Below are 20106 nucleotides of genomic sequence, written 5' to 3' on the forward strand. Positions count from 1 at the left end.
TGCATGTAAGATCATGTGATTTTTCTTTCTTTGGCATATTCCACCTAGAATAATGTCTTCCTGTTTCATCTATGTTGTGGCAAATGGAAGATTGTATTCTTTTTAAGGGCCGATTAGTATTCCCTTGTGTACATTGTGTATTTATACCACATTTTCTTTTATCCACTCATCTATCGATGGACACAGGTTGTTTCCACATCTTGACTATGGTGAATAATGTTGCAATCAACATGGTAGTGTAAATATTTTTATGAATGATAATTTTATTTTCCTTGGATATATACTCAGCAAAGGGATTTCTGGATCATATATGGTAGTTCTATTTTTAACTTCTTTAAAAACATCCATACTGTTTGCCATAATGGCTGCACCAATCTACATTTATACCAACAGTATACTAGAGTTCCCTTTTATCTACACCCTCTCCAACATTTACCTTTTGACTTTTTAATAATAGTCATCCTAATAGGTATAAGGTGGTATCTCATAGTGGTTTTGATTTGCATTTCTTTGATGATTAATGATGGTTAGAACCTCTTCATATACCTTTTGGCTATTTTTATGTCTTTGGAGAAATTGTCTGTTCAGGTCTTTTGTTCATTATTTAATTGGGTTGTTGGCTTTTCTACTATTGAGTTGTCTGAGTCCTTTATAAATTTTGGATATTAACCCCTTATCAGATATATATTTTGCAAATTTTTTTCTCAATTTGTAGGCTACAATTGGGATGATTTTTTGTGCATGGTATAAGGAAGGGTACAATTTCATTCTTTTGCATGTGGAAAGCTGGTTTTCCTGGCACCATTTATTGAAGACTATCCTTTCCCCCTTGTCTTTTCTTGGTGCCTTTATAAAAAATTAGTTGACCATATATGTTTAAATTTATTTTATTTTATTTATTTATTTTTGTGACCTCTCTTCTGTTCCACTAGACTATGTGTCTGTTTTTATGTGAGTACTATGCTGTTTTGATTATTATGAATTTGTAATACAATTTTAAATCAAGACAAAGATAAATGTTTTCAGTGATAGATATGCCAATTACCCTGATTTGATTATTATACACTGTGTAATGGTATCATAATATCACCTGTACCCCCAAAATATGCACAAGTATTGTACATCAACTTTTAAAATATAAATAAAAATTAGAAATTAAAAAAATTAATTTAAATCAGGAAATGTGATGCTTTCAACTTTGTTTCTCTTTCTCAGAATTGTTTTAGCTATTTGGGGTCCTTTATGGTTCCTTATGAATTTTAGGATTTTTTTGCTATTTCTGTGAAGAATGCCATTGTTATTTGATAGGGATTACACTGAATATGTATATTGCTATGGATTTTATGAACATTTTAACAATATTAATTCTTCTAATCCATGAACACAAGATATATTTCCATTTATTTGTGTCATCTTCAATTTCTTTCATCAATGTTGTATAGTTTTCAGTGTACAGATCTTTTACCTCCTTGGTTAAATTTATTCCTAAAGTTTTTTTGGATGCTTCATAAAGGGGGAATTGTTTTCCTGATTCTCTTTTCATGTAGGTGTTATTTGTGTGTAAAAATGCTATTGATTTGTTGTTGTTATTTTGTATCCTGTGAATTTACTCAATTTACTTATTAGGCCAAAAATTATAATTATTAAAATTAAAAACTCAGTGAATGGGTTAAACAGTATATTAAAAACAATTAAATAGGAAATCGATAAACTTAAAGGTATATCTATAGATATTCTCAAATTCTTCACAGAGAAATAAGGAGGTGGAAAATAGAAAAATAACATAAAATATTTATTTATCCTCTCATTAAAACATTTATGCAGCCCCCAGGGAATTCTAGTTTCTAGCGACAGAAAAATTAATAAAATAGGATTCCTAGTTGAGTTGGAAGACTACTAATTGCTCCCTCCCAAATTCACTCTCTGCTTCTTCCCAGAAACATGATTGTCCAGCTAGATACCACATTTCCCCTTATCAACTATTAATAGATTTGGCCAGAAGACAGTGTTCTTATCAACAGTATATGAGAAATGATTGTAGAAATTTTGCAACATATATTAATCACAAAAAACATTAACATCCAAAATATGTAATAATTGCTACAAAGAACCCAATAGAAAAATGGGCAAATGTTATGAACAGAAAATCATAAATGTTTGACAATACCACCTCTGGGTATATATCCAAATGAACTGAAATCAGTATGTCGAAGAGATATCTGCACTACTATGTTTATTGCAGCATTATACACAATAGCCAAAATATAAAATCAACCTAAGTGTCCATCTGTATAACTGTATAAAGTCCATCTGTATATATATATATATATATAAATATATATATATATATAAAGTCCATCTGTATAAAGTCCAACTGTATAAAGTGTCCATCTGATAACTGTATAAAGAAACTGTTGCATATATACAGAATGGAATATTCAGTTTTAAAAATAAGGTAATTTTGTCATCTGTGACAATGTGGACAAACCTGGAGGACATTATGCTATGTGAAATATGGCAGGCAGAGAAAGACAGATACCACATGTTCTCATGTGTATGTGGAATCTACAAAAATTAAACTCATAGAGAAGTACAGAATAGTTATTGAACATCAAAACATTGAACTCTATGCTTAATGTCAAGGGGTAGAAAGTAATAAAATAAATTTTAAAAATCTCCTACCCTCAGGGAGCTTGTAACCTAGAAATTCAAAGTAACATCATCCTCCCCTTTATCATTCAATTGTTTTTTTACCCTTCATCAAAAATCCCAGGATAACATGCCAATCTACTGCTTTTATTCTGATAGAAGAAATTTTATTTTAAAATCAAAACTACAGTAATAGGGTATTGGGCAGGTGGGAGGAGGGAGGGGGGCAGGTATATACATATATAATGAGTGAGATGTGCACCATCTGGGGGATGGTCATGCTGGAGACTCAGACTTGTGGGGGGAGGGGGGGAAATGGGCATTTATTGAAACCTTAATATCTGTACCCCCATAATATGCCGAAATAAAAAATAAATAAATAAAATAAAAAAACTAATGCCTTTTGTGGGTTTCATGTACAAAATTTTAAAGTTTGAATCATTTAATTCTCATCCTTTCTGTTTTTATTATAGGGGAAAATATATTTCATTGGTCACTTTTAATATATAAGACATAAAGAAATAATAAGTATGGAGGAGTACATTTTTCTTAAATCTCTATAAATCCAAAGTTCTTAAATACTTTCTGTGAATGTATTTCTGGTAAATTGCCTAAAGAAATCTCAGGGAGCAAAAAAGACCTGAATTGCCAAGCCTTCATTAATTTTTTATAATTTATTTTCTCATTCTAAATAAATATTCATCTTCATATCTAATTTCGTGTTTCTAATGGTATATTGTATTTTTTTTAATGATGCAAAACCCATATATATATGTACCCTAAAACCTATCCTCCAGGTCACTGGTGTTTGCCAATACCTCAAGAGAACACATGCAGGAAATTCAGGGGGATTTAGGGCTCTAACAGAAGACACAGAAAAAGTGACACTTAATAGAGGAAGTTAGGTGGGACAACCAGACTGGGCCTGAACCAGATGATTGTCTGGTGAGAGAACACCACCCAGGAGTAATTATCCAATCCAGGAAGAGAAAGGCTAATAAGAAGTATTTAGAATTGTTCCTTTGGCAGAACTATTAAGTTATTAAGTATGAAATGTCCGATTTCCATAAGTACTAAGTTTGACAGTTGATATCTCTGACATTTCACTTTGATACTTCTTGTTTTATTTTTATTGTGAAGGTACATCCTCAGTCTAGCAAATGCAGTTTGGCTTGTGACAAGTTTTTTTAGAGCAATTTTTGTGAAACCATGGATAAGTAAAAAATGCATGTTATTTTCAAATATGGATTCTGTCATGGAACCAATGCAGCGCAGACAGCTCAAAATATCAGTGAAGTATTTTGAAAGAAAGTGGCTAATGAATACACATATGTAGATGGTTTGAGAAGTTCCATTCTGGTGATTTTACTCTTGAAAGTGAGCCATGTGGGAGACCTGAGACCAAGGTGAATAATGATGAGCAGAAAGCTGTAGTGGAAGTGACTCCATCTCAACCTATGTGTGAATTAGCAGCAAGCCTTGACATTACTATTCCAATATTGGGCCATTTGCAACAAATCGGCAAGGTAAAGAAGCTGGATAGATGGGTGCTGCATGAATTAAATGAAGGTCAGAAGAGAAATCATCTTGAAGCTTGTTTTTTTTTTTTTTTTTTTTTTTTTTGCTGTCACCACATAAGGGCGAACCATTTCCACACTGTTTTGTTATGTGTGATGAAAAATGGATTCTTTTTACAATCACAAGTGTGTGGCACAATGGTTGTATAAAGATGAAGTGCCGAAACATGGTCCAAAATGGAATGTTCATCAAACAAAGGTAATGGTGTCTGTTTGGTGGCCCAGTGCTGGTCTTATCCACTATAGCTTCATGAAACCTGGTCAATCAGTTACAACAAATATTTGTCTATTGCAACCAAGTGGTCAAAATGATGAGGATGCTTGTGATTAAGCAGCCAAGATTGGTCAATAGACACAGACCAATCCTCTTGCAAGATGATTCTCAGCCACAAATCACACAACCAACGCTGCTCAACTACAGAGGCTGGACTTGGAAACTATCATCCACAATATTCACCAGACTTTGCACCAACTGACCACCACTTCTTCCAAGCTTTGGACCACTTCTTGCAAGGAAAAATATTCAATTCTCAAAAAACTGTGGAAAACCCCTGTCACGATTTTATCACCACTCACTCTCCACGCTTCTCCGCTGCTAGCATAAGCAAGCTACAGTTAAGATGGCAAAACTGTGTCGATAGTTTAGGCGCATACTTTAATTAATTGTACTGCTTCTTGTATGAGATCTAATAAACTACAGTTTTGATTCAAAATCAGACATTTCATATTTAATGATCTAGATGATTCCATGTGTCTTATGACTATCACCCAAGCAAAAATAAAATCTAGAAAAATGTTTTAAAAGGAAATGTGTCTGGGTGAGAAAATGAAAAGAAAAGGAAAGGAAAGAAGGTATTTAGGTCCAAATGCCTTAACTAGCTTCTTATTTCTTACAGAAGGGACCACATATAAGACAAGTTGAAAGCTTGGATGTTAAAAATTTTAAAGACAGTTTAAATACTCGGATGAGCTTTTCTGTTATTATTATAACTAACACTTCTTAACCCTTACTACGTGCCAGACTCTGTTTACATATATTAGCTAATGTAATCATCCTAATATCCCTGTGAAATGGGGACTATTATTATCTTCATTTTACAAATGAGAAAACCAGGATTCAAGACAGGCAACCTGACTCCACAGTGTATGTATTTAATTCTTCACCCTGCATTGAAAAGCACCAATGTTGAAGAGATGGCAGCAATGCACAGGGGGGAAAAATCCCTTTTGTTAGAAAACTAAGAAATATCAAAGTTGCATGTCCTCTTCCCTTTCTCTGAGAAAGAAGAAATGAGAAGATAGATGAAAATATAGAAATAATTTGAAATGGTTAAAAGAATATGACTCTGAAATATTTTTAAATACAGAGAGAAAAATCTGTGAATTTAAGGCATTTTCTCACTATTCCTATTAAAGATGAGGCAAGGTTCCCTGCTGAGTGAAGGAAGGTGGGAGGGTGGATAGACATTAATGGATATGAAAGGAAACAACCAGCTTTATAATTTCAAAACTCCAACTTGGAGGAAGGAGTTGGCAAGGAAATATATTTTAAAAAATTAAATCTTCAAGTATCACACATCTTAGGAATCCCACGCTTTGAACAGTGGCATTTTCTAGTTCTCTGGCTCCAGTACATTTCAGAGGCATTCCCTGTGCACTGACTGCACAGGTCCTTATTTCACTTAATATTTGTGTTTTCAACCAGTTAGGGCTTTTCCCTTTTATGAATGCTTTATAAGTGCTAGAAAGAGCCAGCTAGGGATGAATTATGTTTGCTCCGCACTAAATTGTTTTCTTAAAATACAACATACGTTCTGCCCCTTCAATCTGAAGAAATAACCTCCAGGTTTTCAAATGTTTTTATCTGTGTGGTAAATCAGGTACCTGTGAGAGTCAGCAATGATTTATTACTATACTTTGTCCATAAAACAAACATATTTATATTCGTTTGAACAACAGAAAAAGAAATGGATGACTAACTTACCGCCGTTGTAGTCCTCTAATATAGCATAGTGCATTCAAGTGACTGTAATTAATGTGCTTAGATATTTTCAAGTCTGAAAAGAAATCAATTCAAAAGGTGAGTAATTTTCCATAATCTTATTAACCAAGTGTGTAAATAGAGTTTAATTGCAAACATTCATTACAGTAAAAGAATTCAATGACTATAGAAGTGAGGTAGTAACAGTCTTTTGTTTGATACACAAGCAGAATTGAATAGGGTAATTACAAAATTGAGGAAAGAATTTAATGTTTTTCATGGATGTCAAATCTGGAGTGGCATTTTTTTATTTCCAGTAAATGCTGACGTTTGTCTGTGTCATATAATGTCACTTCCCTGAAAGTAAACCTTTCGGAATCCCTATCCAATACCATGAGAAGGTAAACTGGTTCCAAAACTCTGGCTGACAATTCAAAGAGAAGTTTTCTAAATCTCTCTCTCTCTCTCTTTCTCTCTGATTCAATCCTGTCTACGCAGGCTTATTCAATCTTACACTGGCCTCCCTGGATGGCTTCCCCTCTTCAGAGCACCTTCAGGTGTCTGGATTCAGTTTGCAATTTCTTCTAAAGTTCAAATGTAAACAAATTACAAAGATCCCTTAAGAGCAGAAAGATAGTAATTATAGCCAAGAGGCAAACTAGTTGTGGTTCTCCTTCAGTGCCAGGAGGAACTGATATCTTTCCAATGAGATGGAAAGACAGAACATGGAGTAGTATACGCATCTTTATAGTGATGGGCACTCAGAGCATAGGCCCTCTGGTTATTTCAGGAGAATGAATGCTGTTAGAAATGTTGGAAAACAGAAAGCAGTAATAAAGACGAACTTATGTATATGATTACATTCTTTAGTGAAAAGCTGAAAAAATCAGTGGCTTAATGCATTTCCAAAACTTTTTAACATTAAAACACATTCTAACTATGAATAATTTAGAATTTGCCATGTCCAAATTTATCTGTTTTAATTTCAGTCTCCTAAATCATAAAATTTGACTTTGTATAAACTCTTTGTGATTTAAAAATTAATCAGCAATAGCAGATACTGCTTTCTAAACGTGAAACTTAAATAAGGGAAATTTAAGTCAAAAATTGATTGCTAGACACATAAATCATACCATTTAATAAATGTGAAAGTACTGATTACATGATGTAGGCAATTTCTTACTCATATTATTCAGGTAAGCCTTATGAAATAAAAAAATTACCAAATTGCATTTTAGCATCATATGAAATAATTTATTTTAAATGAGCCAAGTTATAGCTTATATATATTAAAAATAATTTTAGGATACAAATATTTGGATATAAGATATATAAAATATTAATTATAGTAGGTTTTTAAATACGTGGATTAGAAAGGGACTTCTATGAAGTATTCATTTAGTGTAGTTCCCTGATGTAGTTCAAGAATAATGTCAGTAATAGCCCTGATGAGTGGTGTGGACAGGAAAGGGAGATGGTGCAGTAGAGATTTAGAAAAATGTCAGGGCTTGAGAAATTCTGACCAAAAAAGGAGCTCAAAAAAATACATATCCTTTTTGTTCAGTTAATGCAGCTTACAAAAAATAAGAATTATAAAACATTATAAATCTAAGAATTGCTACCAAAAAATAGAAAAATTAAAGTACTTTAGTACTTAACAATTTTTTTCACCTAAAAATCATATTGCCTGACAAATACTGCAGCAGTTGAGACCACGGCTTCATGAGAGGCTTGGAAAAGCCAAGTAAACTCAAAAATAGAATGGGCTGTATAGCACTCACAGCCTACTAAGAGAACACTTTAACTCATCAAAACATTTCTTCCCTGATCCTCAGTTCTGAGATTGTTTATCATAAGGGTCTTTCTAGTAAGGGTGTTGAACATCATAAGGTATCCTGTCTTTGAAAAGCAGTTTTATTAAAAATTTTAAAAGCCACAGGTTTCCTCATGAAATCATAACTTTGTAAAGGCCAGATGTGAGCTTTCCTGGTGATCAAATTTAATACAAGGATAAAGCTTAAAGAGGTTCAAAGAGTACAAAGTTTACATTTGTCTTCTAGTCTTGTTTTTCTCTCGAGAATATGTCTTAGCCAGGCTGTTGATAGAAGCAGAAGCGGTTTAACCCTACAACAGGGTTAAAATCAAGGGTTCTGACCAGAGTAAGTTTGAAAGAGGATTAGAAAATGATATAAAAGGGTGGTTACAAAATTAATCCTAAACTAGAAAACTATTATGCAATTTTTTAAAAATAAACCTATTATGATTGTTTGTATAAGGCTCACTGTATACTATTGAAATGAAAAAAGTAAATTCCAATGTTTTATATCAGTGGTACATTGACAATCATTTATTTAATGTATTAGTGCTTGCTTGGGGTAGATATATTTTTATATTTGTGCAGTATGGTAAATTAAGTATGCTTGTGATGGGAGTTAAAAATAGTTTTTGTGTTAAATGTAAAGAAACTGCCTTTCCCCAACAAGATTTCCCTTAAGAGATAGATAAATATCACCTGCAAAATGCTAAGAGAAAGCAATGGAGTAAGTGAAGCCTTAGGAACACTGTAAATGCACAACCACTATTTACCAGGCGACCAGGCTTATCTGAGTAGCTAGAAGGTAAGATGAAAGAGATGGACAGCATAGCCATAGAGAAAATGCCACAATGACCTTGTGAAAACATCAGAGTAGGATGAGCTAGAACACAGAGAGCAGACCTGCTTCTAACTGGCTGCAGTGTACACTTTAATAATTAATCCAGTGATTAATGGAACCTTGCTTAATATAATTTCCAGCACATGAAGCAGCAGTTCAGCAGCAATAACAAGAGAAACATTAGCAACAAACTTTTTGCAGTAAGAATAGCAGCCCTCATACTCAAATAAGCAGAAGGTGCATTCTAGCAAGGGGCTAAAGTACTGAACAAGAAGCTGAACAGGAGAAAATTTTGAAAACGGATCCTTCAGGAACTATAAACATGACTATTTACATTCTTATATATTTGGATAAGTGATTTGATTCTAAGGAGAAGGAATATGTTTGTAAATAAGCCTACACTTGTATAATAAGAGGTCATTAAACATACCTATATTAATGGTGAATAATGTGTCTATTCATATTTCTTCAACTAATTTGTTGTTGTTTTCTAAAATCCCAAAGTTAACTTCTCCTTCAAATAATATTGAATAAATGTAAGGCACCTAAAAAATGGCAACTAAATAAACCATCGAGAGGCAAAGGAATAGTGCCTAACCAGGGTCTTCTATAAATAAAAGTTGGCACACTGACAGGAACAACTACCCAAGTGGGTCTATATTGTTCGTGCTCATTGTCTGGGTGAGTTAAGATGTTCAGGTAGAACTGTATTACCTGAGAAGAGAAAGGGGGAGAGGAAGGGAAGGAAAGGATAGGAAGGGGTAAAGGTTTTACAACAAATTATCAAAATAACTTCCCTTTATATCTAACATTTTTGGAAAATTAGTCTACATACCTTTTATTTCCTCAACTCAAATTCGCTTCTCTATCCACTATAATTTGTCTTCTGCCTTCATTATTTATTGAAATTGGTTTCATTAAGATCATCAAAGACCTTGTAGTTTCTAGTTCAATAAGCCCTTTTCTGTCTGTCCTACTAACTCCTGTGTGACATTTGACATTGGTGAAGTGTCTTCCTACTAGGCTTGTGTGACACCATTTTCTCCATTCTTGCTTCCTCCTGATTAGACTTCTCTACTGACTCCTATCTTCTTCCCTCTAGCGTTGGTGTTGGCCAGGAATCCATTCTCATTACTTCTATCCTCTCTTCTCAGTTTAGATTCTCTTCTTTCATGACCTTATCTGCACTCATGTCTCCAACTATCCCATACACACTTAAGATTCTCAGATCAAACTCTCTAGCCCAGATCTCTAACCTGCACTCCACAGCATTCATGTAAATGTCCCTCAGGAAAGTCAAATTCAAGATAATCAAAATTTCACTCAAAATTTCTGCCTATTTCTTTTCCTCAAAACACTTAACACTGTCCTGAATTCTCTATGTTAAGAAAACCCTTATTACCTATAATAACTCTATCACCAATCTTGAGAACTTATTCTACCCTTTCCCCTTCAGGACCAATGTGTCATGAAGACCAATTCAACATCTTTTGGAAATGTATCCTAAATATCTTCCAAATAGAGTTGTCCCTCTGTATCCATTGAGGATTCTTTCCAGGACACCCCCCCATCCCCCACACAAAAATCCACAGATGTTCAAGTCCTTTATATAAAATGGCATAATATTTTCATATAACCAACTCATATCTGCCCATATGCTTTCGATCCTCTCTAAATGACTTGTAATTCCTAATACAATATAAATACTATGCAAATAGTTGTTATACTGGATTGGTTTTCATTTGTATTATTTTTGTTTTTGCCTTACTATTTTTTGTCAAAGATTTTTGATCCCCAGTTGGTTGAACCTGCATGCAGAACCCACAGATAAGAAGGGCCTACTGTATGTCCTCTCCAATCCTAATGACAATCAGAGCCACCAAAGAGGGTCTTCTGGTGAGCACAACCTGAAGGAGTACCATTCATATGCATGTGATATGTCCATATCTTGTTTCAGGTCCTCTTTGAGCTTCATCTGTACTATTACAATAATCTCCTAAGTAGTCTCCCTGACTCCAGCTTCTTCCTCTCCAATATATCCTCCATGCTACTCTCAAGTACTTTTTAAAATTCAATGTGACTGCCTAACTTCCTTCCTTGAAATCCTTCTAATCCTCTACAGGCTAAAGTTTAAACTCTTCATATGGAATACCATGCTTTTCATAATTGTTCCTACATTAACTTCTATTCCTAAGTGAACACCACCCTCTTCTATTCTCCCCCATTCTCTCCATCCTACAACAATACATGTTCTGGCTGCTCCATGGACACACCTTGTCACTTCAATAGGATAATATCTTTGGTTCATTTCTCAACTTAAAAAACTCATCCATCCTTTTAGATCTGCCTCAGAAGTTAACCTACCTATAATACTTTTTGAAACATTTCTTCTGTAGAAAAAGGTAACTGTATTTTACATTGTGCTCTTATAACACCATAAAATAGTTACATGAAAGCAAGCCTTATCTTTCTTTATGATGTTTTTGTTTATACTTATGTTTCTTCCAATTTATCATGAGCCCCTGAGGGTAAGGTCCATTTTCCACTCATCTATAAAACATTGAAACTTATCACAATGATTGGATCTAAATATATATTATTTGTTAAATTATAATGAATAAACAATAAGAATGTGGTTCTAATTTGTCAGGTGAGGATCAGTTGTAAGCAAGGAAAAATCACATCAACGAAAGATAATGAAAGCAAGTAAGTGAAAATAAAGTTGTATTTAAAGGATTTCAAAACTTTAAAAAATACCCTGCTCCTTGCAGAATACCAAACATTGATCATTTTTTCTTCCTTCTACATAAGATTGAAGATCATGCCCTTGCCATTTTGGGGCATTAAAAACCAATTCATCATGGTAAACATAAAGAGCAAATATAAAATAAAAACATTAAATAATATAAAGAGTTAAAAAAAAATGTGGGGGAACTTGATCTTCAGAAAAAACAAGGATTAATCATGTTTCATAACTATAAACTCTGAAGAACATCAACCAAATAGTGAAATATCAATAAATTGTAACAGAGGTACGAGAGCATACACATACTGCTCTTGTTTGAGAAAATAGGCAGAGTTCTCCAGGGGCAGGTGGTATAGCTCTGAAGGGTACAACCAATTAAACCTTACTCAGAATAGGAAGTTCTTGAGACATGGACAGACTAAGGGGGCTCTCTTGAACCACTGACATACATGGAATGCTGGATTAAATAAGTGTTCCACAAAGTCATTTTGTTTAAGAATCAAGTAGTTGTAATAATATAGATGACAATGTTAAGTGACAAGATAGAATCTCAGTGAATGAGGAGAAATAGAGGCCAAATAACTACACAAAACCTATGGAATACAAATGAGGACAGCACTAATTAGGGGCATATTGCTTTGGGAAGAGTACAGAACAGAGTTGTTGAGAAAGTACTCAAAGTTAACAGATGAGAAGATTCGGTCTGTATGCCGAACCAGCTCCCTCCCCACCACAATTTTTTTTCTAGCAGGTAATCTACCTTTTAAAAATAACTGCAATTCAATATTCCTGTACAATGTACTCTAAGGGAAAAGGTGAAAATTATTAACTTATCAAATATTATAAAAATAAAATTATATGCATCAGAATAGGAATTATGCCAGGAAATAGGAAAAAATCCTGTATTCCTCCATTATATACACACACACACACACACACACACACACACTTGATGAAAGAAAAACAAAATTACAAGGCATTAGCTATAAATAAGACAATAAAAAGAAATTATAAACAGGCTACATTCAGGAAAAAAGAGAAAGATAAAATTATGATAGAAATAAAATCCATATTAGAAATAGCAAAAATGGCAAAGATTTAAGAAAATATACTCATAGACACAGAGGCTAAGACACTCAAAGAAAAGAACGATAAAAGAAAAGCAAAGAAGAAAATGATAAATGAAGATAGAGAGGAAATACTGTATGTGAAAATGATTCCTGAATAAGAAAACAGAAATAGTGGTAGAGAAAAAATACTCAAAGATATAATGGAAGAACACTTTTGTCATATAAAGACTTGAATAGACTATGAAAAATTAAATGTAATACCATGATCCACAAAGGGGAAGGGAAATCAAATCATGATACATGATCTACAGAGAGATTAGATATTCTAAATGTCACTAGATTAGTAACTAACTGTAACTATGTTTCAAATATAACAAAATAATTATTTTAGCACCCAGCAAAAAGAGATACCCTCCTGCAAAAACTCAGTTTGGCCATAGACTTCTCCACAGCAATGTCCTCGCAAACTCTAAGGCAATCTCAGGGAAGGAAAAGATATGACTCATGAATTTTTTTCCCAAGAAAATGAATATAAGACCTCAGAAATGCTATTTGAATATTAAATTTAGCCTAGTAAGCCCTGAATTAAGAACTCACATAAATATATAATTAAAATGTAAATAATGTGGAAACTATACTAATAAACTACAGGTAAATTTTGTAAACATTAAAATAAATAATAAACTCTTCATAGAGCCTAATGGAAAGAGTATAAATAACAAGTAACAACTTTGAATTTCAACAGAGAGTAGAGGAAAGTACAATATATATTTGTACATATTCTGTTACATAAGAGATAATTAATAATTATAGTTTAAAGAATATTTAAGATAATGAAGACACAAATATTTAAACATATGACTATAACTAGCCAAAGACTTAAACATAAATATTCTTAGTAACCAAATCAAGATATGAAGATGGAATTTTTTTCATTTCATACCAGGTTATGAACATGCATTGTCTAAAGTTGATGGATCAGGAAATAGAGGTTTAATTATAGCATCTAAGTATTCGATATTTTTGTGTATCAAATTATATAGCATCTAAATTCATAAAGCAAAAATTACAGGTATAAGTGGAGACAAAAGAAGCCCAACGGTAACTTCCCTTCCACATCACACAAATATCAAATAGAAAATAAATCACTAAGGATATAGAGACTTCATATAATTAACAAGAGATATATTAATCATGTGTAAAATTTTATTTTTAAATCAAAGAGGATAATAAAACAAAACCCACAAAATATATAGAAAGCAAAATAGTGAATGCCTTCATCAACATATGGAATATAATTAAAGTCTTTCTCTGAAGAAAATATATATCACTAAATATTGATGCTACAAGAAAAAGAGAAATCATAAATTTTTAAAAATTAAGCTTTCCTCTCAAGAAGTTAGTACAAAAAATAAAATTGGAAAAGATAAAACAGAGAGAAAAGCAGAAATTTATAAAACAGAAAAATTATAGAAAAGTAAATTCAAGAGCTGATTCTTTGGATAGAAAAAAATAAACCACTGACATCTAAACAAGGGAAAAAATGGCATAAGTACTCAACGTAACAAATAAAATTGAAAAATAACTAATAAGATACATCATTATAGAAGAAATCAAAAGAGAGCCTTTTAAACAATTATAAACTCAATAAATAGAACCAATTAAAATTATTTTTTAGGAAAATGCATATTACTTAAATTCACATTAGAAAGGAGAGAAAAACCTACATAAATCAATTGCCTTGAAAGAAATGAGGAATAATTTCAAAGCATTTTCCCTCTACTGCACACACATACACACACACACACACACACACACACAAAAGCATCAAACAAGGCATTATCACATAAATCTTTATGGAAGAGATAATCCTTATGCTTGTTAAATGTCTTAGAACACAGAAAAGTTTTCAAATTTCTTTGATGAAGCAACTAAAACAATTAGGCTCAAATATGACAAAGCATTTAAAAAAAAGAAACTAAACTCATTTGCAAATACAAATGAATATTTTGGGAAAAAATATAAGGAAATAGTGCCCATTAAGAAAGTAAAGATCATACAACAAAGTAAGATTTATCCAAGTAATCTGAGGAAAATTCAATTAGAAAATACAGCAAAACAATTTCCCCCAATAAATCAAAAATTTTAAAACTTCATAAATTCAGAAAAAGTGTTTAATAAAATTTAATGTAGTTTTTAAATAATTTAAATAGAAAAAAGTTTATTGTCTTAACTGTGTAAGTAGATCAGATCAAAAGACAGAATCATGTTTAATGTTGAAACACAGGAAGCAATAGCATTAAATTCAGGAACAAGATGAAAACATTCATTAGTGCTACAAACTTCTAAAAGTACCAAAGGGCACAATTTGATAAAAAGAATTACACAAGATACAAAAATTAGAATGAAAAGATAAATCATTTATTGCTAATATTATAATTATATAGTAGAAAACACATGCATCAACTAGAAACCCCTTAGAGCTACAGTCCTTAACCCCAGGGCTAGAGACTAGTACCAGTCAAAGTCCTGTTAAGAACCAGGCCACACAGGAAGAAGTGAGTGACAGGTGAACAAATGAAGCTTCATCTGTACTTACAGCCGCTCCCCATAACTGGCATCACCACCTGCACTCCACCTCATGTCACATTGGCAGCAGCATTAGATTCAGCATTATGGTGAGTTGTATAGTTATTTCATTGTATATTACAATGTAATAGTAATAAAAATAAAATGCACAATAAATGTAATATGCTTGAATCATTCCAAAACCATCTACCCCCACCCTCCCTGTCTGTGGAAAAACTATCTTCCATGAAAACAGTCCCTGGTGCCAAAAATGTTGGGACCACTGCCTTAGAGTACTCACTGAAGTGACTGATTATAAAGTAACTAAGTATTCAGTAGCTTTTCCCTTTGCTTGAATGATTGAGTTCTAAAGCCATTGGGACAGTAGAGGAAGGTAGTCATCTATGCCAGCTGTAGATGGGGGTGACAGGTAGGATATCACAGTAGCCAAGACCAGGGTGTGGAGGGCACCCACGTTGCAGAGGTAGGCCTATGCAGAGTCTCAGAACAAGGGTGTGAGAAGGACAAACATGTGAGGTGGAGGGGAAAGGGGTGTCCCAGAGCTGAATGTCAGGATGATGGGGTGGCAGTGAATTTGGTAGATTACATTCAGGGAAACTGATCAAAAGTGTCATAGTAAAGTTAATAGGAGAAAGCTTTCTCACTTCAGAGAAGGGAGTTACAAATATAGAAAGGGAGAAGACCAGAATGAGCCCTGTGGTGTTGCATTAGAATTGGTGAAATTAGTGTACGTTCACTGGAGTGCAGTGGTGTGATCGTAGCTCACTGCAGAGTTGAATTCTTGAGCTCACACCATACTCCCACCTCAGCCTCCAAAGTATCTGGGACTACAGGCATGTACCACCACTCACAGCTAATTTTTTTAAAGATTTTTTTTATAGAGACTGGGTCTTGCTATGTTCCCCAGGCTGTTCTCCAACTCCGGGCCTCAAGCAATCCTTCTACCTCAGTCTCCCAAGGTGCTGGGATTATAGACATGAGCAGCTGTCCTATGATTTTCAATGTATATTAATTGGTATACAAACAGATATAAATGTAGATTTGTATTACACAGAGCACCTAAAAGCAGTGAGCCCTTAAGATCAATGAACACACAAAGCACCCAGATCTTGAGATCTAAATACAATTCTGCAACCTAGGCTTCTTGGGAGAAAAGGGCTGATTCCAGGGATCAGACACAGAAGGTACAAAATAAACCTGAAAAATCCAACTGTGCCAGAAAGCAAGGAGATGCTCAAACCAACTTGAAGGGGCACCCAGTGGCCAAACTGTGAACAATTAGGACAACGAAATACATTATAATAGTAACTCATTAAAACCCTTTGAATAAAATGGAAACCCAGAGTTTATACATCTATCTATTTATTTATTTCATGAGAAAATGGGATATTTATACACCTTAAAATTACATCTTCACAACACACTTATGAAAGGGAAAAGAGTAAATTTACAGCAGGAAATCTCTTCACATATCACCTTAATCAATTGATTCAAGTGAATATTATCAAGCATGGAACAAACTGAAATCATGTGCTCCCTGATAAGATGGAAGGAAAAAAACACGAAATCACTCTTGTGGCATTTCTACCAAAGATATCTATCTTGAGTCTAATCATGAGGAAACATCAGACAAACCAAATGGAAGGATATTCTACAAAATAACTGGTTTGTAATCTCTCAGTAGCAAGGTCATGAAAGTCAAGGGAAACTAAGACACTCCTCCAGGCTGAAGGACAGTGAAGAGACATGACAAAGGTGCAACATGACATTTTGAATTGGATTTTTTCACTAGAAGGGACATTGTTAGCACAGTTGGCCCAATTTGAATGGCTTCTAATGACTGGATTGCAGTAATGTATCAGTGTTAATTTCCTGATGTTGATGGTTGCATTGTAATTATGTAAGAAAATGTTTTCAAGAAATTTATACTAAAATATTTTGGGATGATGGAATACCAAATGGCTCTAGAAAAATGAGTTTTTTATGCTGAACTTCCAACATTTGTAAGATTATGATTGTTTCATAATTTCTAAAAAATATTTGTTAAAAATTCAATATCTTCCTTATATATTATCACAATTAGAAAGTATGAGAAAATATAGCATAATAGAAAGGGAAAAAGATAAAATACCCAGGGATAAATTTTATTAGAGGCATAAAAGAACACTTGCATAAACTGAAAGGAGACTATTTTAAAGATACCACTTCTTGAGTAGAAAGATTTAAAATCACAAAGATTTCAATTCTCCATAAATGAATCTCTAAATTTAACACATTTCCAATTAAAATATCAAAATTTTTATTTGTTTAAAAGGTCCAAATATTTCCAAGGTCTGCATAGAAAAATAAACATCAGAAAATAGCCAGCAAATATTTTTTAAAAAGGGGTAATCAGTAAAGGTTAATCTTATCAGATATTGAAATATAATGATTTAATAATTATAACAATTCAACAATGCTGCATGAATAGATAAGAGATAAGTGGAAAAAGTAAATAACAGATTCCAAAAATAGATCCAGAATGCATATAAAAATTTAGCATGCAATAAAAACTGGCATTTCAAATTAGTAAGAAAAAGATAGATTATTCAACACATGGTATTAGAAGATTTGATTGGTCTTTTGGAAAAATATTAAGTTGTAGTTTTACTTCACTTCTAAATCCAAATAAAATCCAGATGCATCAAATATTTAACAAGCTTGATATTAAAAACAAAACTATACAAATATTGAAGAAATCATGGGGGAATCATTTTAAAATCTTGGTATGGAGAATGACTTTCAAAAAGCAAGATCAATAAACAGAGGACATAAAAACTACACAAACATTCTAAAACCTTTGTATGACACAAATAATAAAGACAAAAGACAAATGTAAACTGAGAAAAATATTTGTAAAAGGCATGGCAAAAAGCTAATATCTTTTATATACAATGAATCCTATCAAATAAAAAGAAAAACAAACTCTAATAAATGGCCAGGGGATATAAACAGGCTGTTTACATACATACAAATGAACACAAATAAATGAGAAGATTCCAACCCTCACTTTTAAATAAATGCAAACTGAAATAGAGAGAAAAACTAATTTATTGGAAAACTTTTTGTTTTATAATACACAACAGCAAAAATGTTATGAAATAAATACTTGCATATATTGATAGTAAGACTAGAAATTAGTACAACTCATTTGGAAGACAATTTTCAGAATTTATCAAAATTTAAAATGCATACATCCTTTGACCTTGATGTTCTATGAGTACACTAGCTCAACAACACACACAAAAAAGTATGGACAGAATGTTTGATTTTAACAGCAACACTAACTAGAAACAAATTCCCATTGTAGCAATCAGAATCCAGTACTCAGAAGACAGAAACCACACCAGTTAGTTTAATGGAGAAAATTGATACAAAGAACCATTAGCCAGATATTAGAGAACTGAAGCAACAAAAAGGGAATGCCAGCTATCACCCAGGAAACAGTTATCACCATTTTTTTTGCTAATGAAACAAAGGGATGAAGTTGAAGTACTAAAACTTAGAAGTTTGGAATAATTGCCCAACAAAACTGGGATCAAACCACTGAGGATAGGACACCAGCAGATGGTGCTGGTCTTCTGCAGGAGTACAAGAAGGCTATTTCTGGCAAAGTTGAGAAAACTGCAAGTAGAATCAACCACTGCTGCTGGAACAAACTCCCACAGCTTGGATGAAAGACAATATTGCTGAGGAGACACTCACAAAAAGGAGAAGCAGAACAGAAAAAGAAAACAAAAAAACCAAACAATTTCCTTAACTTTCCTCTTGTCTTCTAGTCTCTCTCTAACACTAATATTAATAGGCCCAAAGAGGAAGCCAGCTGATTTCAGGGGACAGGGATGCCATGGGGACTGTAGCTTGCAGAATCCCAGGCCTACCATCACAAAGCAGAATATAGAAGTGTAGGCTTGAAGATGACAGACAATACTGTCACAACTGGCACATTAGTGGGATTTTGGTATATGCAAACAATAAAGTCTAGCCACTAACATGAAAAAGGCAGATATAGATATAGATATACTGACATGAAAAGACCTTCATAGTATATAGTAAAATGAAAAATAAAGTTATGAAATAAGATAATAAAATGTCTTACCATATGTACTTAAAGAAAGATATTCCACATTCATGAATTGGAAGATTAATATTATTAAATATCCATACTACCCCAATCTACAGATTGAATACAACTCTTATTAAAATTCTAATGTTATATTTCACAGAAATAAAAAATATTCTAAAATTCATATGGAACCACAGAATATCCCAAATAGCTGAAGCAACCTTGAGCTAAAAGAAGAAAACTAGAGGCATCACATTCTCTGCTTTCAAAATATATTGTAAAGCTATTGTAATCAAAACAGTATTGTACTAGCATAAAAACAGACATATCAACCAATGGAACAGAATAGAAAGCACAAAAAAAAAATTTCATTCATTTACAGCCAATTGATTTTTGCAAAGGTGCCAAGAACATGCTATGGGGAAAAGACACTCTCTTCAATAAATGGTTTTGAGAAAACTGAGTACCCACATGCAGAAGAATAAGATTGGACTCTTATCTCACAGCTTATTCAAAAAGCAACTCAAAATAAATTAAAGACTTAAATGTAAGATCCAAAATTTTAAAACTATCAGAATAAAACATAAGGGAAAATCTCCATGACATTGGTCTAGGCAATGATTTCTTGGGTATCAACCTAAAAGCACAGGAAGCAAAAGCCAAAGTAGACAAATGAGATTGTGTCAAACTATAAAGCTCTTGCACAACAAAGGAAACAATTAACAGAGTAAAGAG

General features: G+C 33.1%; 1 protein-coding gene across 1 annotated transcript in view; it reads right to left on the reverse strand.

Annotated features, from left to right (window-relative positions):
- Positions 1-20106, reverse strand: part of CNBD1 (cyclic nucleotide binding domain containing 1) — a 274214-nt gene that overhangs the window by 240602 nt on the left and 13506 nt on the right. The window contains exon 2 of the mRNA XM_076005344.1: positions 6211-6283. Within this exon, the coding sequence (XP_075861459.1) occupies positions 6211-6283 (73 nt within the window). The remainder of the gene's footprint in view (positions 1-6210; positions 6284-20106) is intronic.

The sequence above is a fragment of the Microcebus murinus genome, chromosome 7, assembly GCF_040939455.1.
Source record: "Microcebus murinus isolate Inina chromosome 7, M.murinus_Inina_mat1.0, whole genome shotgun sequence".
NCBI lineage: Eukaryota > Metazoa > Chordata > Mammalia > Primates > Cheirogaleidae > Microcebus > Microcebus murinus.